Source organism: Mobula hypostoma, chromosome 13 (assembly GCF_963921235.1).
Source record: "Mobula hypostoma chromosome 13, sMobHyp1.1, whole genome shotgun sequence".
Taxonomy (NCBI): domain Eukaryota; kingdom Metazoa; phylum Chordata; class Chondrichthyes; order Myliobatiformes; family Myliobatidae; genus Mobula; species Mobula hypostoma.
The window spans coordinates 15,117,042-15,144,680 of record NC_086109.1 but is presented as its reverse complement, the minus strand read 5'-3'; the positions used below and the strand labels follow the sequence as shown (position 1 = coordinate 15,144,680).

At 41.9% G+C, this 27,639-nt stretch overlaps 1 protein-coding gene across 1 annotated transcript; it reads right to left on the bottom strand.

The window, feature by feature from the left end:
* Window positions 1-71: 71 nt before the first annotated feature.
* LOC134355450 (ras-related protein Rab-21-like) lies at window positions 72-27,639 on the bottom strand. Its single transcript, XM_063065357.1, has 7 exons — window positions 27,289-27,639; window positions 22,421-22,480; window positions 15,819-15,926; window positions 12,180-12,243; window positions 6,109-6,163; window positions 2,720-2,808; window positions 72-1,490 (listed from the first exon to the last, which is right to left on the bottom strand). Exons 1-7 carry the CDS (start codon window positions 27,418-27,420, stop codon window positions 1,357-1,359), a joined length of 642 nt encoding a protein of 213 aa, XP_062921427.1. The 5' UTR covers window positions 27,421-27,639; the 3' UTR covers window positions 72-1,356.

Below are 27,639 nucleotides of genomic sequence, written 5' to 3'. Positions count from 1 at the left end.
AGCTTTAACCTGTTGTAAACTTAAAACAAACTCTGCCTGTCATAGAGCTAATGAAATGTATTAATACCACTGAATATTCAACCAGAATTTAAAAGCTAGTCCTTTATTTTTTTAATGTAACAAAATTGCAGAGAATACTTAGACAAAACATTGGCCTGATAACCTTAAAATAAAAATATCTTTGTGGTTATTTTACATTTAGATTTACATTTCAAAGAACATGGTCAAAATTGTAGTTCAAGATAATTAACAGCAGAGAACAGACCTCCTTATTACTGAACAAATTGGGCAAATAAATACATACAAATATAGAAAGTATAACTTTGTCCAGGATAGTTTATTTTGATCCTATGTGCCTTAACCATAACTCCCAAGAATTACTGTAGTGTGTCCAAAGTATTTTGCAATAATGTGCAAAGTGTTAGTTAGAATCACAAGATATTTTACTGACCTTAAGCAATACATAGACTAGAGAATAGGCCAGCTATTTGGATGTCTACATTATGGAAGATGGAGAAATCTAAACAGAGCTTTCATAACACTGCTTAGAGTCAATACTGGATACAATGTTAATAGCATAACTCTTATAAAACAGTGCAAGATATTTTAACATAAGCACAAAATTCAAAAACTTAATTGCACTAATGCAAGCCAAACCCTGTCCAAAAGGCCACACAAATAGATTGTGTTATAAAGTGCCACGAGTGCAACTGAAAAAAGCTATGTGTACAGGGCAAGTTGCTATTAGTCACCTAAAAATCTAACACCCATCATGTTTACAAAACATGCATGCGCTCCGCACTTGTCTAACCAGCTTGTGTTTGGGTGGGTTGAAAAAAGCTGGATAAGCATAATTAATTGAGAAGCACCACATGCAACACAAATCACAGACAACACCTGTAGTGTGCCACCTGCATTGCCTACTGGGGATAATCAGAGGATTATATCAAATTCAAGTTCCTTGCTGTCAGATTACATTATACCAGACAGTAGTCCTCTGGCCTACTCTCTAGATTGAACATCACCGTACTTTAACAAAACTCCACCTTGTGCAGACTGCTTATCTTATGTTTCTTTCATCATTTGATCCAGTTCCCAAAGCAGCTGTTGCTTTTTCATGAAGTCCTGCAGAAGCACTTTATATTCCTGCCAGTCCATCATTAGTATATAAATAATTGCAGCCAGAGGAAGCCATAGATTCTTTGCCATCAGCTCAGTAAAAAAGCCTGTAGCCTCCTAATCACCACCTCCAAATCAGCTGTTTAATTCCATCACTATTTGTTAATGAAAGTCTCATTGTGTCCAGTGCCCCCAGATCTCTGTAATCTCAGTCTCTGCTTAGTGGCACGTTTTGGTTTAAGAACAGCAGCCTCCACTGCTTACTGGTTCTGCCTCATCATCAATAATCTGTATACCCCGCCTTGCACTCCCCATCAGCGTGGCATCACTCACTTTCGCTGCTTCTTCTGCCTGGGCAACTTGAAGCATCTCTGGAGAAAGAATTAAGAATTCAAAAGCTCCGAAAGTAACTTAAGAAATGGAAAGTTGTTTTAAAAAGTTATTGTACAGTTCATAATTTCAGAAATGCTCTAAAATGGTTTACAACCAAGTCTATGTGCAAAGAGTCCGTGCAGCTTGATGTCAATACAGTTAAAAATAAAAGACAGCCTCCACATTAAGATCCAAAAGCAATTCAAATTAATGCAATTCTAAAATCTGACTCCAAAAACTTGAACAAGAAACTGTCGCAAGTCAGTGACAATGGAAAGTAGTTAAAGGCAGCAGAATCAAGACAGACTAGTTCAGATTACCATGGGACACCACAGTAGTGTAGGGGTAGCCCAATGCTTAACAGTACCAGCAACCCAGGTTCAATTCCTGCCGCTGCCTGCAAGGAGTTTGTACGTTCTCCCCCGTGACTGCTTGGGTTTCCTCCCAAGTCCAAAGGCGTACCAGTCGATAGGTTAACTGGTCATTGTAATTTGTCCCATGATTAGGCTAGGATTGAAACAGGGGATTGCTGGGTAGCATGGCTCAAGGGCTTAGTCCATGCTGTATCTCAATAAATAAGAGAGATTCTTAGAATGATGTATACGAATGCAATCCAACATCTGAACAGTGTACAAGGATAACAAAATGTATTTATAGCGTAGAGTTTCTTATGAAACGCACTGGGACACAAGTGCGCAACTATGTAAGCAAATTAGACCGGTGAATTGCTCAAAAAGGCAAATTTTAACCTTCCTCTAGAAAAATGAAAGTGGATAGATTTAAGCAGAAGAGTGACAAAGTGCATCACAGGAAGCAAACTGGAATTCAAATATTTGCAATTTTAGATTACTTGGCTTTGTTTCCATCATGACTGACTGGCCATTTTTGCCTTCAATCCTTCTGTTTCATTTATCTCTATCCTTTCATTTAGATATTCTAGTCTTCCAGGCATTCCCTAATGGACCAGACCACATAATATTAAAAAGTTAGTAGCAGCACATTACATAAGGACTTAACAGCTGCAGCATTCCACCCCATCAAAGAAATTCCCATTTCCCTCCCCCTCTTCTCCGTTACCCAAACTAACCAGTTTTCTACTTTCTCAGTTCTGATGAATCTCAGATCCAAGATATTACCATTTCTTCGCACAGATGCTGCCTCACGGACTGATCTTTCCCCAGCGTTTTTTTTTGTTAGATTACAGAAGCAGAGTTTGGAAAAGACTCACTTTTGCAGATTTCAAGGAAGAGTTCCTCAATGCCTTTGTTTAATTTGGCCGAGGTGTGGAAGTGCTTTGCTCCTACAGATGTTGCGTAGCTGGTGATGGATGGAAGTAGCATTAAAATACTTCAGAAGATCCAACTTAATCTATTAAAATCTAATTTAAATTGTTTTAATCTGTTAAAAGCAATTACAAATCCCAAAATAAAATTTTAAACATGTTAAAATATATCTGTTAAAATCTATTCTATTCTGAGAGAGCAGAATTTCTATTCTGAGAACAGTACAGTAAATTGGCACGATATTGTGCAAATGCTGGAAATATAGAGTAACAAATACAAAATGCTAGAGGAACTCAGCAACTGAGGCAGCATCTATGAAAAGCAAGAAGCAGTTGACTTTTCAGGCCGAGACCAAGGGACCTGCTTATTCCTTAGATAGTCATAGTCATACTTTATTGATCCCAGGGGAAATTGGTTAAATGCTGGCTGGCCTGCTGAATTCCTCCAACATTTCGTGTGTGTTATAACAAATTGACAGTTGCATGATAAATACACACACACTATTACTTGTACATTCAAGAAACAAATTATCATTCTTGTAACCATCTCAAGGGGTCTAGGTATTGAAAATACAAATGGGTCTTCAACTGAATGCATACAACAAAGATTTAGTGAAGCAACAGAAATAAATGGCATCCATTAAAAGAGATCCACGAGATCACATTGTTTTGAAGAAATTTTGGCTTAACAGTTGATATTTAAGATTCACATGTTGCAAGCATGATTTGCTAATTCAGCAGCAAGAACACATTTCAATCCAAAACTAGGTTAACAATTTATTTTAGAATGGAAAGTACAGAAAACACTTAATTCCTATTATTTTAAAAGGACAATTCAGCTGCTGTGTGGTGATAAGCATCTTTAACTTCTTCAAAGATTTCTACCCATGACAATGCCAGCGGCCTCAATGACTACAGACCGATGGCATTGACCTCCCACATCATTAAGACCCTGGAGAGACTTGTTCTGGAGCTGCTCCAGCCTATGGTCAGGCCACACTTAGATCCCCTCCAGTTCGCCTACCAGCCCCGACTAGGAGTTGAGGATGCCATCGTCTACCTGCTGAACCGTGTCTACGCCCACCTGGACAAGCCAGCGAGCACTGTGAGGGTCATGTCTTTTGACTTCTCTAGTGCGTTCAACACCATCCACCCTGCTCTGCTGGGGGAGAAGCTGACAGCGATGCAGGTGGATGCTTCCCTGGTGTCATGGATTCTTGATTACCTGACTGGCAGACCACAGTACATGTGCTTGCAACACTGTGTGTCCGACAGAGTGATCAGCAGCACTGGGGCTCCACAGGGGACTGTCTTCGCTCCCTTTCTCTTCACCATTTACACCTCGGACTTCAACTACTGCACAGAGTCTTGTCATCTTCAGAAGTTTTCGGATGACTGCCATAGTTGGATGCATCAGCAAGGGAGATGAGGCTGAGTACAGGGCTACGGTAGGAAACTTTGTCACATGGTGTGAGCAGAATTATCTGCAGCTTAATGTGAAAAAGACTAAGGAGCTGGTGGTAGACCTGAGGAGAGCTAAGGTACCGGTGACCCCTGTTTCCATCCAGGGGGTCAGTGTGGACATGGTGGAGGATTACAAATACCTGGAGATACGAACTGACAATAAACTGGACTGGTCAAAGAACACTGAGGCTGTCTACAAGAAGGGTCAGAGCCATCTCTATTTCCTGAGGAGACTGAGGTCCTTTAACATCTGCCGGACAATGCTGAGGATGTTCTATGAGTCTGGTGGCCAGTGCTAACATGTTTGCTGTTGTGTGCTGGGGCAGCAGGCTGAGGGTAGTAGACACCAACAGAATCAACAACTCATTCGTAAGGCCAGTGACGTTGTGGGGATGGAACTGGACTCTCTCCCGGTGGTGTCTGAAAAGAGGATGCTGTCTAAGTTGCATGCCATCTTGGACAATGTCTCCCATCCACTACATAATGTAATGGAGTACATTCAGCCAGAGACTCATTCCACCGAGATGCAACACAAAGCGTCATAGGAAGTCATTCCTGCCTGTGGCCATCAAACTTCACAACTCCTCCCTTGGAGGGTCAGATATCCTGAGCCAATAGGCTGGTCCTGGACTTATTTCATAATTTACTGGCATAATTTACATATTACTATTCAACTATTTATGGTTTTATTATCATTATTTATGGTGCAACTGTAACGAAAACCAACTTCCCCCAGGATCAATAAAGTATGACTATGATTAACCTACCCTATAACTTGAACAAAATGCCTTTGCCATGAAAATACATGTGCGCATGTGGAGGGGGTGTTTCCTACAGTGAGGGAGTTTAGGGCCAGAGGGCACAACCTTAGAATAGAAGGACATCCTTCAGAACAAAGGTGATGGAGAAATTTCTTCAGCCAGAGGGAAGCTGGAGATTAGTAAGGCTGTCAGAGTTTGAGGCAAAGACAGGAGAACGGGGTTCAGAGGGATAATGAATCTACTTCAATCTGCTCCCATGTCATATGGTCTTACCACTGTTTTTTTGGTATATTAAACACAGTACTATGTAGTGCTTACCAGGAGGAAATACCCTGGAAAAGGCACTATATTATAGTCTTGATACCATTCTAGCTGTCAACTCTCACTCACATTCCCATATCATACCTAATCTATTGTAGAGCTCCTTAAATTACGGTTCACAATCTCAAGTCATCCTCTCCTCTCCACAGCCCCTCAGCACTGTTCACTCCCTCCACCCCATGCACAGCCACTTTACGCTCCTGCACCTAACGTCACTGAATATACAGTCAATGTATATAATCATGCATGTACCATCACACTCAGTTACTCACACAGTGGGTTTTATAAGATTGCTTTTATATTTACATTTGCTGTGTCTTTTTAAATAGTGTTCTTTATGCTTATTGTGCTTTTTTTATGCTGCATTAGATCCAGGGTAACAATCATTTCATTTTCGTTTACACTTGTGTACCGAAGAATGACAATGTCATCTCGAAGACCATGCTCTATGACAGAACTGTCCCATACATACACAAACTCATGCTTGCAGATGATTGGCCACTGTTACATTGCTGCAATGCAGGTTAAATTAGCCAAAGAGGAATGGAGCATGTCAAGGAGAATAAAGGCTGTTGAGCTATAATGCAAAAATGGAATGGGTATGATGGGATTACTCCGATAGTAACCAGCATCTACCCAATGGGCCAAATGGCCTCTGTGTCATAATAAGCTTCTGCTGAGAAGTTACTCATTGGAAAAGAGGACAATTAGTTCCAGTTTTCACATACTAGCAAAGCACTGCTCCCATCCACCCTCACCAGAAGGCTCCGTTCAGGGTCCAATACTCACGCTTCTGCTTCCTCAATTATCACGTTACGATCCTTTTCCAGGTCGGTTTTATTTCCTGCAAGTGCAAAGCAAAATCATTAGAGGTGGCACAGTACTATAGCGGTTAGGATAGTGCAGTGATTCTCAAGGGGGCATTAGGAGAAATAGAAGTTGTCGGGGGTGGGGGGGGAGGCACGTTGGTAAGTGGTACCCTAACTTGAGCACGAGACCCGATTGACCCTATCAACTCACTGCCGTTGTTAACATCCGATCGGCATTCCCATTTATTTAACCCCATTAATGATGGGATAAATATCTATGAGTCTGAAGGCAGTGAAGCCTTGAATTCTAATCATAATAAAAGACACAAATTACAGAAAGCGCAGCAATACAATGTTACATACTGGAGTATGGTTTTACTCTGTTCCTGTCAGATGAGACACTCCATGCGTCTTATTTGTAATACTGTACTGTCTAATGAAGCCACTAAACCATTAAGACTGCAGGAACACTTCCGTAAAAGACATCCTGAAAAGACTACTTATGGCAGGACTCAGTTCCAGAAGATGAAAGCAGCACTGCACACTCGAGTCATTTGCCAAGAAAACTAAAAGTAATCTTGATGGTGGTCTCATTGCTTATGACATTTCCAAAATGATAGCAAAGTGCAGAAAATCTCATACAATTGGTGAAAGTTTAATAATGCCTGCTGTATCAAAAATGCTCACCACTGCTCTCAAAATGGATACCAGTATTTTAAAATCAATTCCTCTGATTAATAACTTTCTAGCTCATCATATTGACAAAATGAGTGAAGACACTGAGTATCAACTATGCTCAGAGCCACATAAAACAATTTGAGATGCAAATGGATGAGTCAACAGTGCGAGACAATGAGGCATTGCTGACGGCATATGTACAGTTTATAAAAAATGGAAAAGTTTATGAAGAGGTTCTCTTTTGTAAAAAAGTTAAAAACAAGTATCAACAGAGAATCAATCTATGATGAGCTCAAAATATATACTGAAGATAGAAGTATTCCGATTGGGAACATGATTTCTTGTGAAGCAGATGGAGCACCATATGTGACAGGTCACCATGCTGATTCAGTAGCATTCACGAAAAAAGAAATTCCAAGTCTGTTTGTAATCTATTGTGATTCATCGTCAACATCTCGCAGCCAAAAACCTCAGCCAGCGACTTTCTAAGTATGACTTTTGTAATGTCTGCTATTAACAAAATTAAAGCTCATCCATTAAATAGCAGAATATTTCACCAGTTATGCCAAGGTAACAATGAAGAGTTTTAATGCTTGCTTCTTCGCACTCAAATGCATTGGCTGTCAAATGGTCACCGTTTAAACCGTTTCTTTGATCTTTTTGACACTGGTTGAATTTTTTTGCTCAAAGTCAACAAGAGCTTGGGAAACAAGACTGAACAATGTGGAGATGTGGCATACCTAGCCGATCTGTATGACAAAATGAACATTCTAAATATGAAACTGCAGGGTGAGAATTTCAATTTATTCCGGGCAAAAAGTGCAGTGTCCACTTTCATCAGAAAATTAGAAATATACAGTATAAGCAAAATGGTGGGAGAAGGTGGTTCTCACAGACTGCCTGCATGGAAAGTTTGGCACTCTTTCACAGATGTTGATTTGCAAGAGTACTGCTTACATCTGTACTCACTGAAGAAGGATTTTCAGAATTGATTCAAGGATTTGAATAATCTGGAAATTCCAGACTGGGTAATTACGCCATTTCTTTGCAAGTTGGAAGCACAGGAAGAGAGCTTGTAAAAAATTATCAAAACTCAGAATGATGAAGAAGCAAAAATGCTTTCCAAAAATGTCAGTTTTTGTGCTATGTGGCTACACAGTCATATGAAGTTTCCTGGTCTCTGGAGAAGAGCCAAGCTGCTCTTCACTGCATTTCCATCCTCCCATCCTGTTAAAGGAGGCTTCAGTGCAGTGAACCACATCCTCATAAAAGACAGAAAGCACTTGGACGTTGTTACACGTGCGGACTTAAGGCATTTGCTGTCACAACTTGAACTAGATATTTCAGCTCTTGCTAACACCATCAAGCTCAAGGATCACATTGATATTGAAGCTGCTGTACAGCACACAGGTACTATGTACGGTAGGTTTAAAAACAAATAAAATTTTAAAGCAATCATTTTTCTCATGTTAACATATGGTAGACATGTTTTTAGACTGTGGAGGCAGCAGAAAATATATTGTACCTAAGAGGGCTGTTGGCAAGTATGAAAATGCCTTGGGCTAAAAAAATGTTGGGAAACATTGTAATAATATTATACTAATCCAATGCCAACGGTCTGTGTTCACTTTCATCACCGTCTGAAAGGAGTTTGTATGTTCTCCTAATAGCTGCATGGATTTCCTCTGGGTGCTCCAGTTTCCTTCCACATTCCAAAAAGGCAGGTAAGTTAATTGGACGTACGAATTTAATTGGGCAAGGCAGGCTTGTTGTCTGGAAAGGCTTGTTCTCTGGAAGGGCTTGTTACTGAGCTGTATCTCTAAATAAATTAGAATAATTCTTCCACTAACAACTACACCAAAACTTGTAACTGTTGAAAGGTTTTAAGTTCTAATCAAAGATCAATTCCAAAATTGTTAAAGGTCAAATTCAGAACAAAAATAGGTTTTAATTAAAAGCCAACTTTGCTTTGGAGTTGAACCTTAAAATTGGAGGCTAGGTGGCTCTTTCTAAAGAAACTAATTTGTTTAATATTTACAGCATGGCATAATTCTGGTCCAACTATTCAAAAATGACATTAATTTACAACACCAAATGCATGCACTTGTATGATCAACTCAACCATCACATGAACACTAATGGACAAACCAGCTGATAGAGCCATTGCCTCTGAGTGCCAGAAGTCCAGATTCAATGCTGACCTCAAACCCTGCATGGAGTTTTCACCTTCACTTTATGACTGCACAGCATTCTTCCAGGTGCTCCAGTTCCTCCCCTAATACTCTCACCGTCTCAACACAAAAATGTGCAGGCTGACAGGTTAATTGGTCACTATGAATTCTCTTCCCCAGAACAGGGAAGTTCAAAGTGGAGTCATATAAAAAATGGAACTTTAAAAAATTTATTTATTCTTTCTTTTAAATGGACCCAATAGACAACAATCCCCCCCACGCTCCACCCCCCACCACCGAACACAGAAGGTGACAGGTACAACACCATAAAATACAAGAGTAGAATTAGGCCATTTGGCCCATTGAGTCTGCTCTGCCATTTCATCACAGATGATCTAATTTTCCTCTCAGCCCCAATTTCCTGCCTTCTCCCCGTATCCCTTCTTGTCATGACTAATCAAGAATCTATCAACCTCTGCCTAAAATATACATAAAGTCTTGGCCTCCACAGCTGCCTGTGATTCACTACTCTCTGGCTAATAGACATTCCTAATCTCTATTCTGAAAGGACTCCCCTGTATTCTGAGGCTGTCCCCTCTGGTCTTCCACTCTCCCATCATAGGAAATATCCTCTCCACATCCACTCTATCAAGGCCTTTCACCATTTGATAGGTTTCAATGAGTTCACCCCTCATTCTTCTGAATTCTGGTGAATACAGGTCAGGAGCCATCAAATGCTCTTCATATGAAAAGCCATTCAATCCTGGAATCATTTCACGAATCTCCTTTGAACCCTCTCCAGTTTCAGTACATCCCAAGATAAGGGGCCCAAACCTGCTCATAAGACTCCCAGTAAGCCTCACCAGTGCTTTATAAAGTTTTAACATTACATCCTTGCTTTTATATTCTAGTCCTCTTGAAATGAATGCTAACATTGTATTTGCCTCCTCCACCACAGACTCAACCTACAAATTAATCTTTAGGGAATCCTGAACAAGGACTCCCAAGTCCCTTCACGCCTCAGTCTTTCTGTATTTTTTCTCCATTTGGAAAATAGTCAACCCTTTTATTTCTTCTACCAAAGTGCACAACCATACACTTCCAAACACTATTCTATCTGCCATTCCTTTGCCCGTTCTCCTAATTTGTCCGAGTCCTTCCACTTCTTCAAAACTACCTACCCCTCTACCCATCTTCATAACGTCTGTAAACTTTGCAACAAAGTCATCAATTCCATCATCCATTTACACCATTCAGGACATTATCATGTGTTTCTGGTCACTCTTTTTTTGTTGCAATTTCAGACAATTTTGAGCAGGACAGCCTGCAAATAACGAATTTCACACAATTTTGAGCGGGACAGCCTGCAAATAACGAACAACACAATGCTAGATTGAACTGAGCTGAGCTGAACTGAATATGGCTAGACTCTTTCAATTTAGTTTTCTTTCCCCACTTTGTTTTACACGTGTGGGGGGGGCGGGGGTTGGCATTATTCCTTGAACGTGTTCCACGGTTTCCTTTGTTTCATGCCTGTCTGTGGGGAAGATGAATCTGTGTTGTATACTGCATAGATACTTTGATAATAAATGTACTTTGAATCAAGCAAATAAACCTAATTTGCCAGTTCTTAATCAGCATATTTAGGCATCCTGCCATCAAACTTCAAAAAAACAGCAGCTTACCCCTCCTGCAGCCCACTGTCCTTCCCACATTCCCATAAACAGTCCCCGAGGAAAGATCTAGTGGAAGGACCTATTTAGTGAAGACTTCAATCCCATTTCTCAAAACACTTCTGTCATAAGAGGCAACTATTCAATCCATGTGCCGTGCTGGCTCTCAAAGCACTCCCGTCAATCCCCAGATATCTTCTCCCTCCAGAGTATCCTGCCACCTATCCACATCAGTGCCACATTACTGCAGCTAATTAACTCAACAGTCTTTCTTTTAAAAGACAGACTGTGAGATGCGTTGTTTTGTGTCCAAGGATTATTCTTTACCATATGGGAGTAACCAGGGCACCTGGTGGAAACCCTCAAGTCTTACTGATAAGATGAGGTTCTGTACCTATTGCCCAATGGTAGTAGTGCAAAGAGGCCATCTCGTCAGCAATAACATGATGTTCTGGACTTCCAACCCAATGGTAACAGCAAGAAGAGGGCATCTAATCAGTGATGAGAATCAAAATCAGGTTTCATATCACCGGCATGTCATGAAATTTGTTATCTTTGTGGCAGCAGTACAATGTAATACATAACAGAAAAAACTGAATTAAAGTATGTTAAATAGTTAAATTAAATAAGTAGTGCAAAATAGAAATTTAGAAGTAGTGGAGTTAGTGATTATGGACTCAATGTCCATTCAGAAATCGAATGGAAGAGGGCAAGAAGCTGTTCCTGAATAGTTGAGTGTGCGCCTTCAGGTTTCTGTACCTCCTTCCTGACGGTAGCAATGAGAACAAGGCGTGACCTCAGTGATAGGGGTCCTTAATGATGGATGCCACCTTTTTAAGGCCTCACTCCTGGAAGATTTCCAGGATACTAGAGGCTAGTGCCCATGATGGAAATGACCAAGTTTACAATGCTCTGTAGCTTATTTGGATCTTGTGCAGTAGCACCCCCCCCCACCCCCAACAACCCACCACCACCAGACAGTGATGCAGCCAGTTAGAGTGTCCTCCACTGTATATCTGTAGAAATTTGTAAGTGTCTTTGGTGACACACCAAATCTCCTCGAACTCCTAATGAAATATAGTCGCTGTCATGCCTTCTTTGTAATTGTATTGATATGTTGGGTCCAGGATAGATCCTCAGAGATGCTGACATTCACGACATGAAATTGCTCACTCTTTCCACTCCTGATCCCTCTTTGAGGACTGAGGTGTGTTCCCCCGTCTTACCTTTTCTGTACTTCCTGTCCAATGGTTGTAGTGAGAAGAGGGCATCTCTCCAAATCCCACAATAAACCTCAATTCCTTCATTACGGACAGGAGATACTGGACTTTGTACCAAGCATCACCACATAAACTCTACCAGTCCAACAAAAGCATCTTGCTAGAAAACCTCCATACTTAGAGAATTTTTGTCTAACAGACTAGATGGGAGGGAAATGGAGAACTATCCAGAAGTGGGTTCAGGAATAGTTGTGTACAATGATATAGAACACAGCTTTAACAGAAGGACAAGTGTTGAAAGTCACATACCGACTATACAGAGACAGATTTCACCGCCGAGCATCTTCCGTAACTCTTTCACCCAGTTCTTCACCTGCAGGGTTAGAGAGATATTCAATTCACTTTGGCAAGGTTCTACACCAGTAGCTGAAGCCCATACAAGAGCTGGGAACAGGGAGAGTCAAAAATAGATCAAAATTTACAGCAGAGTTAATTCAACCCATGATCTTAACTCATTTCTTCTCACTAAACCACCTCTCATTTAAGCTACAAGAGCAGAAATAGGCCATAGAGTCTACTCCATCAACAGCTCATTTTTTTCTTCTTAGTATATCGATTTTCTTCTTTAAGTGTATCCATGCTATTCTTCCAATTTACACCTCGATCTTCCAGTTAATGATTTTTCTCCCGAATTGCCTTTTGAAGGTCACCTTGTGCTGCAGTAGTTAGTTTTGCAAAGTGCCTAGACATTTTCCACACCATTTAATAGCTTCCTCCCCCCCAAACCACTTCCCCCCACCAATTGGCAATATGACCAATTGGCAAACTCAGTCAACTCAAAAATATGATTTTATACATTCTTTTGTTATTGCCCTAAAGCTCAGCTCCAAAGGTAAATTTTTTATTTAGTGATCTGTGAACATTTTTGTCAGTCTCAGGGTTTGCTTATTCTTGGTGGCCAGTGGTGATACTCACTTCTTGTATAATATTTTACTGGTGACCTTGGTTTCTCTACTACCTGTTATGCCATTGGCATTTAGGGCAGCAATGAAGGTCCTCCATCTCTGGTGGTGTTCAGGGCTTCCTTCATCATGTCAGTAGCTTCCTCTCAGTCAAGGAAGTTCTGGGTGGAGACTCAGGAATACTGTCACCCTCAGATGTAGAAGGATTCTTCACTGCTGCTTCCGTAATAAATTTTGTTTTACCAGTCATGGTCATTAGCCCTGAGCTGAACCTCTAAACCTGGAGGACTGGTGGACCACTCCTAGTCTGGCTTCTACTCTTTGCCATGATGGCATGGGTGACCCTACCAAGAGCCAAAGCAGAAAGCCCTGACTCCAGAAAACATAGCTCTCCAGGTCATTGAGGCACACAAACCTCCAACCCCATGTCAAAGCTGTGGTTTTCTTGGAGGCAGCCTTGGTGGTTTTGGAAGAAATTGCTTTCTAGTAACTGACAATCTCACCAATAGCCACCATCTATCTCATATGATACTGCAAAGTAAAGAGATGGATATTCAGAAAAGCTCTGAAACACATGGGCTTAGTTGCACATCATGAGCTGAAGATAATGTCAATGCCTAGTGTTCACTTCAGTACTTGATTTAGTAACTCAAAAATCCTGTGCAGTAGGTGAATATGGCACTCAGTACTGGTGCTTTGATCAAGTATTAAAGAATTGATGCTTAGCAAGAGCATCACATTCCCCCCCCCCCACTGGAATAAGTTTTCCCTTGTACTACAGGGTAAAGGACCATTCATCACAAGATCACAAGACAAAGGAGAAGTAGGCCATTCGGCTCATCGAGTCTGCTCCGCCACTCCACCATGAGTTAAATTATTCTCCCATCTAGTTCCAATTTCCAGCTTCCCCCCCCCCATATCCCTTGATACCCTGACTAATTAGATACCTTTCAATCTCCTCCTTACTCATCTTACTGTTCCATGTGAGATATAGGTCTACACACTTTTATTTACACTACAATTTATACATGAGGAGCTAACCACTCGATCTTGCCTAACTCCATTCACCACTTTGAATCAATGGCACAATGGGAGGCCATTCAGCCCAAAGCCTTTATGCCAGACAAAGATCCAACTCAATTCCCCAAGATAGCTCACAAACAAGAGAAAACCTGCAGATGCTAGAAATCCAAGCAACACACACAAAATGCTGGAGATGTAGCACTTGTTCTGCTTGTAAGGACAAGTGCCAGGAGGGAGATCAATGGGGAGGGACGAACAGACAAGGGAGTTGTGTAGGTAGCAATCCCTGCGAAAAGCTGGAAGTGCAGGGGGAGGGAAAGATGTGCATGGTGGTGGAATCCCGTAGGAGATGGCAGAAGTTAGAGAATTATGTGCTTCACCATTCCCATTTCCCCACTCTCACCTTATCCCCTTACCTGCCCATCACCTCACTCTGGTGCTCCTTCCTTCTCATTCTTCCATGACCTTCTGTCCTCTCCTATAGGATTCCCCTTCACCAGCCCTGTATCCCTTTCACCAATAACTTCCCAGCTCTTTACTTCACCCCCCCCTCCAAGTTTCACCTATCACTTTGTGTTTCGTCCTCCCCTCCCCCCACCCACCTTCTTCCTGTGACTCATCTTTTTTTTTCTCCAGTCACGATGAAGGGTCTAGGCACAAAACGTCAACTGAACTCTTTTCCAAAGATGCTGCCTGGCCTGCTGAGCTCCTCCAGCATTTTGTGTGTGTTCCCTGAGACAGCTCTTGTTCTGTAAACCTTGATGTGCAGAAGTAGTACAATAACTGGCAAGCAATTTTGACGTGCTTACAGAATTGTTATCTCCACTATCCATCAGCCACCACCATTTAGACAAGAATTCTCTAGCTTCCTGCTTTAAAATTACTTTACTCTGTGCCCTCTAGTTTCCAATTTCTCCCTCGTCCATTCCCTGTTCCCTTGGATGCTGCTGCTCTACATCCTTGCATCTTCATTCAACATCAGAGATCTTAAATCTGGACAGTTTTAACTGATCCAGTGTCAAAAGCCCCATGCGGATCTTGGGCGGGAGAGAGAAAAAGACCACAACCAAATTTAACATTTGGTTTAACATTTTCTAAATCACAATGTCCTCTTTCACAACTGTCATGAGAAAGTTTGAGGGGATGGTGGGGGCAGTAATGGAATATCTGAACGTTGCGATTCATAAGACCAGAAGGCAAAGGAACAGAATTCAGCCATTTAGCCCATTGAGTTTGCACCACCTTGGCTGGTTCATTTTCCTCTCAACTTCACTCTCCTGCCTTCTCAAAGTTCAAAGTACAGTACGTATACATTATACAACCTTGAGATTCATTTCCTAACAGGCAACCACAAAGCAAAGGAACCCACAAGGGCCCATTAAAAAGACCGAACATCCAATGAGCAAAAAAGTAAACACAAATCATGCAAACAATGACCAGAAGCAAATAACGTTCTGCACTGGAATCCACAGAGAGTCCATCCCCAGACCCTTAGCTCAGCACAGAATCTTGTAAACGTCATGGAGTATTGAGCTGAACCAACCCACCCCGCCACCCTGACCTTTTCCAGTTTGGCCCAGCACCTAAATCATCATCCAAACCTCGGGTTCAGTCACCTTGATTCGGCCCAGTGCTTAAACCGATCGAACCTCGGGCCTTCCTCACTCAGTGCGATGGACCCGCTGCCACATCAAACTGTCTCCAAGTCCAAAGGGAAGTAACAGGATTAGGCTCGCAATAGTCATTTACCAAATAAAGAATGATTAACATAGTATTTAGTTGCTTCCCATGGTTCATTAGCCATCAGTCAGAAGTCGCTGTGGTTCACCAGCATCATCTTAAACCCCGTATTTCGTATATATTATAAAGGAAATGCTCATAACATTGAAGATATGGAAAGTGATTAGAGTTGGTCCTTTAGATACCAAATATTGATACAACTAGCTTAAAACAAAGAACTTACCTTCTGAAATGAGTCTTCATCAGTGATATCATAGACTAATATAGCACCATTAGAATCTCGGTAGTAAATGGGGCCCAAAGCATGGAACCGTTCTTGTCCAGCTGTGTCCTGTACAAACAGAAAACATTTCGGGTATGAATTCTGGTACGAGGACAAAAAAACAGTGAGACCAAATAATACACTCAAAATGTTGGAGGAACTCAGAGGCCAGGCAGCATCTATGGAAAAAAAAAGAGTACAGTCGACGTTTTGGGCCAAGACCCTTCATCAGGACTGGAGAGGGGGAAAAAAAAAGGTGAGGTCAGAGTACGAAGGTGGAGGAAGAGGAGGGAGAAATACAAGGTAGTAGGTGATAGATGAAACTGGGAGGGGACGGCTGAAGTAAGGAGGTAGGAAGTTGATTGATGAGAAAGATACAGAGCTTGAGAAGGGGATAATCTGATAGGAGAAAGAAAAGGAGGAGGAGCACCAGAGGAAGGTAATGGGCAAGTAACAAGATAAAGCGAGAGGGGGAAATGGGAATGAAGGGGGGCGCACAGAGTGGGCCAATACCAGAAATGAAAGTAAAATGGGTGACCATTGGAAAATCCCACTTTTTCTGGTGGATGGAGTGTACAAGCTCAGCAAAGTGATCTCCCAATCTACATCAGGTCTCACTGTTATACAGGAGGCCACATCAGGTTTACTAGATACAGTAGATGACCCCCACTTTCCTATGCTATATCGACTACTGCATTGGTGCTGCTTCCTTCTCCCATGCAGACCTCATCAACTTTGCCTCTAGCTTCCATCCTGCCCTCAAATTTACCTAGCCCATTTTCAACACCTCCCTCCACTTTCTCAATCTGTCTACCTCTGGAGGCAGCTTATCTACTGATGTCTTTTATAAACCCACTGACTCTCACAGCTACCTGGACTATACCTCTCCCACCCTGTAACTTGTAAAAATACCATCTCCTTCTCTCAATTCCTCTGTCTCCGCTGCAACTGCTCTCAGGATGAGACTTTTCATTCCAGAGCTAAGGAAATGTCCTCCTTCCAAGAAAAGGGCTTCCCTTCCTCCACCATCAATGCTGTATTCAGTATGAACAGCAAGGCTGGGCTGTTTCCTCCTGCATAATGAAGTGCAGAGATTCGGAACCCAGCGAAGGTCAGACTCCAGTAGACCTCCCTGTCATCAAGTCCGAGCAGAGTGACAAGACCACTTCTCTGGACCTTCAGATGGGTGGTTTATCACCTAATTATCCACCTAATTACTTGCTTTGGGTCATCCAAATGGAAGGTACAAGCAACAGCAAGTGAACTGCATAGACTACACATCTTAAAAAGCCTGTTAATTACTAAAATGCATTTCCACTGTTTCTCATTATCTTGACTCACCTTGAGGTAGAGTCACTGCTGATGAAAGCAAATTCTGGAACTCAATTTATCCCAAAAGGCTGTCATGTGGGGGAAGATAGAGATAATTGATTTTTCAAGTTTGTTCGTCATTCATCAATATACGAGCGTCAAAGACAGTGAAATGATTGCTACTCTGGTTATGAGATGCAGGACAAAAAACACAATAAGCATAAAGAACACAAAAAATAAATATAATTACACAAGATTAGCTTACGTACAGAGATTGATGGGATGCACATAAAGTGACACTTGGTACAGGAGCATCTGTACACAAGGTGACTGGCAGGAAATGATAAAGTCATGGGGGTGGGGGTGAGTTAATGGATTGGGGTGTTGATCAGCCCGTTGATCAGTAACCGTTTCTGTGTCTGGTGGTCCTGGTGTGGTCCATTTTAATCACTTAGATTCCGGAAGGGAAGGTCAGGGGGTGGGGGGGGTGTTGGTGGTGGAGGGAAGATAACAGAACAGTAGACATGGTAGTGTAATGGTTAGCATGATGCTACTGCATGTTGGGGCGGATTTCAGAGTTAATTCCGGCGCCATCTGTAAGGAGTATGGAAGTTATCCCCGTATCTCCGTAAGCATTTGTGGGGATTTTGTGTTTCCTCCCACGGTCCAAAGACGGACCGGCTATTAGGTTAATTGGTCATTGTAAATTGTTCTGTGATTAGGCTAGGGATAATTAACTGGGTTACTGGGCTCTGCGGCTTGCTGGAGCCAGAAGGGCCTGTCCATACTGATTCATTAAATGATTTTTCTTAAATGAACAGTAAATGTTTCTTTTGACATCCGGGGGATCTTGGAGCCTAGGTCCATAGTTCCCCGAAAGTGGGTGTGCAGCATGATAGAAAGGTAAAATAAGTGTATGGCATTCTTGTCTTTGTTAGTTCAGCCTTTAAATTCAGGAGTCAGGAAGTTATGTTGCAGCTTTCTAAAAAACTGGTTAAGCCACATCTGGAGTATTGCATTCAGCTCTGATCGCCTCATAATAGGAAGGATGTTGAGGCTTTGGAAGGAGTGCAGAAGAGGTTTACCAGAATGCTTGATTAGAGGGGATGTGCCACGAGGAGAAGTTGTACAGACCTAGGTTGTTTCCTCTGGAGCAACAGAGGCTCAGGGGAGGTCTGATAGGTTTATAAGATTATGGAAGACAGATAGATGACTGGCACCTTTCTTTCAGGGTCAAAATGTCTGATGTTAGAGGGCCTACATTTAAAGCAAGAGGAGGCAAGCTGAAAGGCCCATTCCCATTCTGACACATCGGGCCATGGCCTCCTCTTATGCTATGATAACACCATCCTCAGGGTTGAGGAACAACACATTATATTCCATCTGCGTAGCTTCCAACCCAATGGCGTGAATATCAACTTCTCCTTCCAATAAAAAAATAAATTACCCACTTTTCCTCCATTTTCCATTCTGACCTTTTACCTCTTCTCACCTGCCCATTACTTTGCCCTGGTGCTCCCCACTCCTTCCCTTTCTCCTATGGTCCACTCTCCACTCCGATCAGATTCCTTCTTCTCCAGCCCTTTACCTTTCCCCATCCACCTGGCTTCACCTATAACTTTCCAACCGACTTCCTTCCCCTCTCCCCACCTTTTATTCTGGAATCTTCCCCCTTCCTTCTCAATGTTGAAGAAAGGCCTTGGCCCGAGATTTCAACATTTATTCATTTCCATAGATGTTGCCTGACCTGCTGAGTTCCTCCAGCATTTTGTGCATGCTGCTTTGGATTTCCAGCATCTGCAGACTTTCTTGTGCTTGTTCTATGCAGTTACAACTCCATTATAGCTATTGATCTTACTCCCGGGTTTCATTTTACACCAATGTTCTGAATCACTCGCATTTTAGTCAGAAGTACAGTACAAACAGGCCCTTCAGCCCATCTAGTCCATGCCAAAACCACTTAAACTACCTAACCCCATTGACATACACCAAGACCATAGCCCCCCACATCCCTACCATCCATATAGCTATCAAAACTTCTCAGATGTTGAACTCAAGCTCACATGCACCACTTGTGCTGGCAGCTCATTCCACACTCTCACAACCTTCTGAGCGAAGCAGTTTCCCCTCATGTTCCCCTTAAACTTCTCACCTTTCACCCTTAACCCATGACCTCTGGTTGTAGTCCCCCCCAATTTCAGTGAAAAAAGTCAGCTTGCATTTAGTTTATCTATATCCTCCAATTTTGTATACTTCTATCAAATCTCCTCTCAATCTTCTGGTCTGAAGAATACAGTCCTAATCTAGTCAATCTTTCCTTCTAACTCAGGTCCCCCAGACCCGGCAATATCCTTGTAAATTTTCTCTACACTTTTTCAACCTTGTTTACATCTTTCTTGTAGGTAGGTGAGTGACCAAAACTGCATACAATACTCCAAACTAGGCCTCAACAATGTCTTATACAACTTCAACATAACATCCCATCTTCAGTACATTGATTTATGGAGGCCAGTGTCTCAAAACTTTTCTTCAACTACCTATGACACCACCTTCAATGAAATATGGACCTATATTCCCAGAACCTTTTGTTCTACCATACGTCTCAGTGCCCTAATGTTCATTGGGTAAGGCCTACCCGAGTTAATCCTTCAGAAATGCAACACTTCACACTTGCCTGCATTAAATTCCATATGCCATTTTTCAGCTCATTTTCCAGCTGATGCAGATCCCTCTGCAAGCCTTCCTCACTGTCCACGACACCCCCACTCTTGGTGTCATCTACAAATCTGCTGATCCAGTTAACCACATTATCATCCAGATCACTGATATAAATGCAAACAACAGCGGACAAAGCACCGATCCCTCTGGCACACCACTAGTCATGTGCCTCCAGTCAGAGAGGCAGCCCTCTACTACCACTCTCTGGCTTCTCCCGCAAAGCCAACGTCTAATCCAATTTACTACCTCTGCATAATGCTGCTTGTGATCACATGAAAGGAATGTGTGAAGCACAATTAAACAGTGGAACCTTTTCTGATATTCTTGACCACTAATTATGCGACATAATTAGTGGACAGATTGAACAGAGATACAAGCTTTCTCTTCTGCAAAAGGGAAAACCCACATCTCATTCACCCACTCAAGAGATTCTGCTGATGCCGCAAAACCAGAGTAACACACACCTGCAAAATGCCAGAGGAACTCAGCAGCTCATGCATTTTGTGTGTACACATTTCATTCACTGACTTGAGTTTTGGAACTCAGTACAACCAACTGTTCTTAAAACACTGTTTTAAGAATGTCTTTGGCCTCCTTGAACGAATGCATTTTTTTTTTAAAAACACAAAATAATCTGCAGATGCTGGGGTCAAAGCAACACTCACAACACGCTGGAGGAACTCAGCAGGTCGGGCAGCATCCGTGGAAACATCGACTCATCGTTTCCATGGATGCTGCCCGACCTGCTGAGTTCCTCCAGCATGTTGTGAGTGTTGCATTTTTTTTTAAATCAGGAAACTGTCACCTCACTCCTATTCAGTTATTGAACCTGAAGCACAGAATTTGTCTCACTTCCTCCTGCATACACCCCATTTTAGAGTTAAAATACCTGACTGGTTGCCTAGAGTGAACATTTTGCTGCTGCAAACCAAATCACTTCGCTGCCCCCCGTAGCTCTTCCCACTGCTGCCACCAGGAAGATGCAGGAGCCCGAGGATTCATCAGCAGGTTCAGGAACAGTACTGATCCCTCAACCATCAGGATCTTCACCAAAGGGAACAACTTCACTTGCCTCATTATTGAAATGTTCCCACAAACAATGGATTCACTTTCAAAGACCCCGTCTCATGTTCTCAAATATTTATTGCTTATTTATTTATGATTATTTTCTCTTCCTTTTTGTATTTGCACAGTTTGTGTCTTTTGCACCGGTTGAACACCCAAGTTGGTGCGGTCTTTTGCTGATCCTTTCATGGTCATTATTTTATTATGGATTTATTGAGTACACCCGCAAGAAAATGAATCTCAAGGTTATACATGGTGACATATGTAGTTTGATAATAAATTTACCTTGAACACTATCAGTTCAAAGACAAACCTCCTTTTACACTTGGAAAGGCTCTTGTATTTTGTTTCAGTCACTTTCTTAACCAAAAGGTTGTTTCCTTAGAAACTTATTTAATTTTACTCAGATCAACAGGTTTAACCTAAAGGTTTATGATGTTTCAAACACATCTCATTACTGCTCTACAAAGAGTTAGAATCAAATGTGTTTCAAATAGCCTAATGGATAAGAAACCCATGTTTTTAACCATTGTAATTCTGTGACAGAAGATACAGAAGCTAGTAGAACAGCTCTGAAAACATCAGAAAGCCACGGGTGTTCTACGGGGTTCCAAAAGTGATCCCCATAACAAAAGTCCTGATGCAGGATTTCAGCCTGAACAGTCCAATGGATATGAAACCCATGATTTTAATTCTTTAACAACTATGGGCAGAGAATCTAGTGAAACAGTACTAAATACATGGAAAGACGTAGATGTTCTATGGCACAGAGAAGATTCACTAGAATGATTCCGGGAATGAGAGGGTTAACATATGAGGAACGTTTGTCCGCTCTTGGACTGTATTCCTTGGAGTCTAGAAGAATGAGGGGGGACCTCATAGAAACATTTCAAATGTTGAAAGGCATGGACAGAGTGGATGTGGCAAAGTCGTTTCCCATGATGGGGGAGTCTAGTACGAGAGGGCATGACTTAAGGATTGAAGGGCGCCCATTCAGAACAGGAATGCGAAGAAATTTTTTTAGTCAGAGGGTGGTGAATCTATGGAATTTGTTGCCACGGGCAGCAGTGGAGGCCAAGTCATTGGATGCATTTAAGGCAGAGATTGATAGGTATCTGAGTAGCCAGGGCATCAAAGCTTATGGTGAGAAGGCGGGGGAGTGGGACTAGATAGGAGAATGGATCAGCTCATGATAAAATGGCGGAGCAGACTTGATGAGCCGAATGGCCGACTTCTGCTCCTTTGTCTTATGGTCTTACTTCCAACAGTGATGCCCAGAAACAATCCTGAAACACTGACAATTTCCTTCCACCCAAAGATGCTGCTTGACCTGCTGAATTCCTCCAGAAGACTGTCCATTGCTCCGTATTCCAGCATCTGCGGTCTCTTGTGTCTCTATTATACTACGGTGCTGTCCTGAAGTTACGAACACCATTCTCTCCCCAAAAACACGACAAATACTTACTCACCCATATCGCAAGAGTCACTCGCTTCCCACTGATATTCAACTTCTTCGTCAAAAAAGATGCCTACAAATAAAAATATATTTCTACTATTTAATGATGAAATCAAAGCTAGAGAACTCTTCAAAGATCTAGTGATCTCTTGATATACAGTCAGATCAAGTTATAGAACACAGAACAGTACAGTACAGGCCCTTCAGCCCACAATGTTGTGCCGACCCTTAAACCCTGCCTCCCATAAAACCCCCCATCTTAAATTCCTCCATATACCTGTCTAGTAGTCTCTTAAATTTCACTAGTGTATCTGCCTCTACCACTGACTCAGGCAGTGCATTCCACGCACCTTCAGTACAGCACTCAAGTTTTCACTAACATTTGGGTGAAGAGATTATGGACCAACATGAGTAAAGGAATTTTGTATTATGAATTCTGGTTACATGCATCGACTACATCAAGCACAAGAATTTTATACATGCTTTACTAAACTTGAGTGTTCAGGCCCAGTTTCTTTAACATCTCGAGAGAGGTTGGAGCCATATTATCTATTTTCTGTCTGCTTGTATTATGTTTTGTGTTGGGTGTTTATTATGGATAATTTGTCATGTGGGTTAGGCGTAGTAGAAGGAAATGAGTATAGCCAGATAGTCATGCTTTGTCCAAGTTAGTTAGTTCTGCTTATTTACAATGTTTGCTTAATTATGCTGATTTGAATGCTCATTTATTTCATTACACTACTAATTTATCTTCATTAGCTTTAAAACTACAAGATTCTTCATCTTTGCGGGTTTCATAATAAAGGATCAAACATACTTTTATCAACTTGGAAGCGTGTCACACAGTGACAACTCCCATTCTCATCTTAGAAAGTTTTGGTTTGTTTTCCAGTTTTTGGTTTCTTTTCAAGTAACCGATAAAAGCATCTGTCAACGTCAGAATCAGAATCATGCTTATCATCACTGACATACATCATGAAATTTGTTGTGTTGTGGCAGCAGTACAGTACAAAATTGCTAGTTAAGAGAAATAAATAAGAGCAAAGAGGAAGCGCGAGGTAGTGCTCATAGACAATTCAAAATTCTAATGGCAGAGTGGAAGCTGTTCCTAGAGCATTGAGTGCCAATGTCAGTTTCTTTACCCTCCTCCTCAGAGGTAGAATGAATAACGGGTTCAGTTTCACCAGAAACCCAACACATCTGGAAATGTTAAAAATCTGCCCATAAAAGCATTTTAATTCTGTTTAAGTCACCAAGTTAATAATGAAGACCATGGTGCAGCAAGGTAGGATGGTGGTTAGCGTAACAATTTACAGTTCCAACTGTAAGATTGGGGTTCAATTCCCACCGCTGTCTGCCAGAAATTTGTCCGTCCTCCCCATGAAGACCTGGGACATGTGCCGCATTCCAAAGATTAGGGTCAGCAAGTTGTGGACATGCTATGTTGGCACCAGAAGCATGGCAACATCAAGCACATCCTCGCATAGAGTTGGTCGTCGACACAAATGATGCACTTCACTGTATGGTTCAATCCACGTGTGACAAATAAAGCTGAGCTTTAAACTCGGCGGTTTTTGTCCCATGAAGTCTCTGAAGTTAAATAGGAGACTAATTGTTCATTCTCCTGGTACCACACTTTAGACTGAAAATGAATTTGTATTATGGCTGGTAGACAACTATATATGGTCTCATTGCTTGTTGAAACATGGGCAGAACAGAGCAAAGGAGGCATGACAGCAGCTATATTTCATTAGGAGTTTGAGGAGATGTGGTATGTCACCAAAGACACTCACACATTTCTACGGATGTACTGTGGAGAGCATTCTAACTGGCCCCACCACCCCACTGCAACTCAGTCCGCTCCATCATGGGCTCTTGCCTCCACAGCATCCAGGACATCTTCAAAGAATTGAACTGAATTGACTACTTCTTACATCCTTCACATATACAGGAGGAGTAAAAATCTTGACATTACGTCTCCATCTAAATATGCAGTCATAATAGTTTATAATAAACAGAAAAGTCAATGTAACATAGAAATACACTCAAATCAGCGAGAGTTAATCAGTCTGTCGGCCTGGTGGAAGAAGCTGTCCCAAGCCTGTTGGTCCTGGCTTTTATGCTGCAGCCGCCTTCTTCAGATGTGCAAGGAAAGCAACCATCATGAAAGCAACCATCATAAAGCTGGCAACCATCATGAAAGACCCTCCCCACCCAGGACGTGCTCTGTTCACATTGTTACCATCAGGAAGGAGGTACAGGAGCCTGAAGGCACACACTCAATGATTCACAAAGAGCTTCTTCCCCTCTGCTATCAGATTTCTGAATAGACAATGAACCCACGAACACTACCCCAGTGTATTTTTTCCTCTTTTTACACTAATTATTTAACTTTCTAAAATATTATATATACTTGTTGTAATTTACAGTTTTTATTATGTATTGTACTGCATTACTGCTGCAAAACAACAAATTTCAGGACATATCCCAGTGATATTAAACCTGATTCTGACATTACATAGGATGCATGACTGACATGCTTTATTTAATTTCTGACTTAAGAGAATTATAAAGCATGAGGAAACTCCATGCATGGTTTGCTATTAGTATAGGATTAAGTTCCCCAACATGAATGGAAACATGTTTACGAACTCATGAACAAATTCAACAAGCTATTCTCTGCTGCTTCTCCACAGCTCAGTTCTGTGAAATTCACAAAAATCAATGAGGGAAATCAAGTCTTCCCCACCAAGACTCCAATTGTAAGACCATAAAATATAGGAGCAGAATTAGAACATTTAGCCCATCAAATTGAATCAAGAGCAACAGAAGAGGCAATTCACAGGTCTGTGAGAGAGATTTACTTTCAGCGTTATTCTGGCATCCCAATCAAATCACAATTCATTAGCAAGAGCAAATAAAATTAAGGCAGGGTCAAGCAGAGCAGCCATTGGAGTGGGCCAGTGTTAAAGTGAGGAGGATTTGGCTCATTGGGTTTCAGCAAGAAAAGACTTGGGCGAAGTAAGTTTCTGGCAAGTTTCTTCTTCTTCATCATCTGTTAGTACATGGTCAATGCAGTGAAGCTGGCTCCAGGAGAGGTGTTGTGTTCTTCGTGTGAGATGTGGGAATCCTGTGAGACCTCCAGCCACCTGGATAACCACAGCTGCAGCTCCTCAGGACCAGTAAGGTAGATAGCTGAAAAGCAGGACTACCAGGGTAGCAAGCTGTGGATTGCTGCCTGTGCCACATGCCACGGAGTGGCAGATGGAATAGTGTCAGGAAGTGTATGGTCATGCACTTTGGTAGAAGGAATAAAAATGTAGACAATTTTCTAAAAATTGAGAAAATTCAAAAATCAGAGGTGCAAAGGGACTTCGGAGTCCTTGTGCAGGATTCCGGAAAGGTTAATTTTCAGGTTGAGTTGGTAGTGAGAAAGGCAAATGCAATGTTAGCATTCATTGAGAAGGCTAGAAAATAAAAACAAGAAAATAATGCCAAGGCTTTAGAAGGCACCACTTGCAGTATTGTGAGCAGCTTTGGGACCCTCATCTTAGAAGGTATGTGCTGAAACTGGAGAGGGTTCAAAGGAGTTTCATGAAAATTATTCCAGGCTTATCATAATATGAGGCATGTTTGATGGCTCTGGGCCTGTACCCACTGGATTACAGGGGTTTCCCAACCTGGGGCCCACAGACCTCTCGGTTAATGGTAGGGCTCCATGGCATTAAAAAAAAGGTTGGGGACTCTTGTACTGCAAGTTAGCAGAATGAGGAGGAGGGGGATCTCATTGAAACCTATTGAATGTTGAAAGGCCTAGATAGAGTGGATGTGAAGAGGACATTCCCTGTAGTGGGCGAGTCTAGCACCAGAAGGCATAACGTCACACTAGGATGCCCATTTAGATAAAGAATTTTGTTAGCCAGAGGGTGGTGAATCTATGGAATTTGTTAGATACTGCCCAACCTTCCAGCATTTTTTGTCTGTTGCTATTTAAAAAGGTATTACTTTCAACAGGTTGTCTTGGCACACAAGTCACTCCTGTGCACTACCAGACATTGCCCATTTAGAACCCAAAACGTCGAGGAAAGACTTTGAGGTTGCGAGTTACCGAATAAGTAACAGACATTATTACTTCGTGCTGACCGTACAAGACACTTGCTTGAATCGAGATTGAACTAAAAGGGTGCAGACTGAAAGATACCGCTTGCTGCAAATGAAAATATGAAAGAATAAAGAAAAAAGTCTAAATTACGCTGACGATTTGCGCTAATTTCGCGACGTTTCCCCATTTCAAACAGCATAAAATTCGTCATATTTAATTAATTATCCAGACCCGAAACCGTGGTTATGGTGATCCCACAGCCCTAAACTGCAGTCAATAATCGCTAACTTGATAATTAAATAGGCTGAAACTGAGTGGGAAAGAAAAATCTCTACAGACCTCCCACCAACGTGTCACAAACTTGGGACTCCAAAAAAAAATTCCTTATATCTATTTCCTCTCTGTTCCAACGCCAAAAACATTAAATATTGAATTTATGAATGTGCAGTTTAATTTAGCATCAGAAACAGACCTTATCGGCTATGATAAAGGGTGCAAAAATCATTTATGGCCCAAAAGTTGCAATGATATATTAAAGACAAAAGTGTTCTAAAAACTTTCATTTGCAGTTACACATCGTAAAAACACCATCGGTAAAGAATTGTTGTACCACTTGCACAAATAAACGATCGTTTCCATATAAAACTCTCCTAAACAGATTAGTTACAATCAAGTTCCCCGCTGGTTACTTTCAGCCGCAACCTGGTATCACTGACGAAAGGATGGAGTCAGTGTGTGAGGACGGCGCTGGTTCTCCTCGCCAGAAGAACCCCACTCACCTGTAACGTGCTGATGTGCTTGTCACTGAATTTATTCTCACAATATCTCAACACCAGGGAGGTTTTACCCACACAGCCTTCTCCCAGCAGTACTACTTTGAAACAGTAGCTCTTGCCAGCGGCTGTCGCCATAACCGCGGTCCCGGGAAGGCAGAGCTCGCAGGGCTAAATCTCATCAGAGCAGATACTACGGGCGCTTGAACCGCGACAAAGCCTGCCGCCGCTTGGTTTCAAGTGGACGCAGGCAAACTGTAACGGAGCATTTGTGGGGGTTTTTTTTGTCTAAAATGGCGCCCTCTCTCCGAAATGCAGGTAACAATCAGCTGATGCATTGGAGACGCCACCCACTTC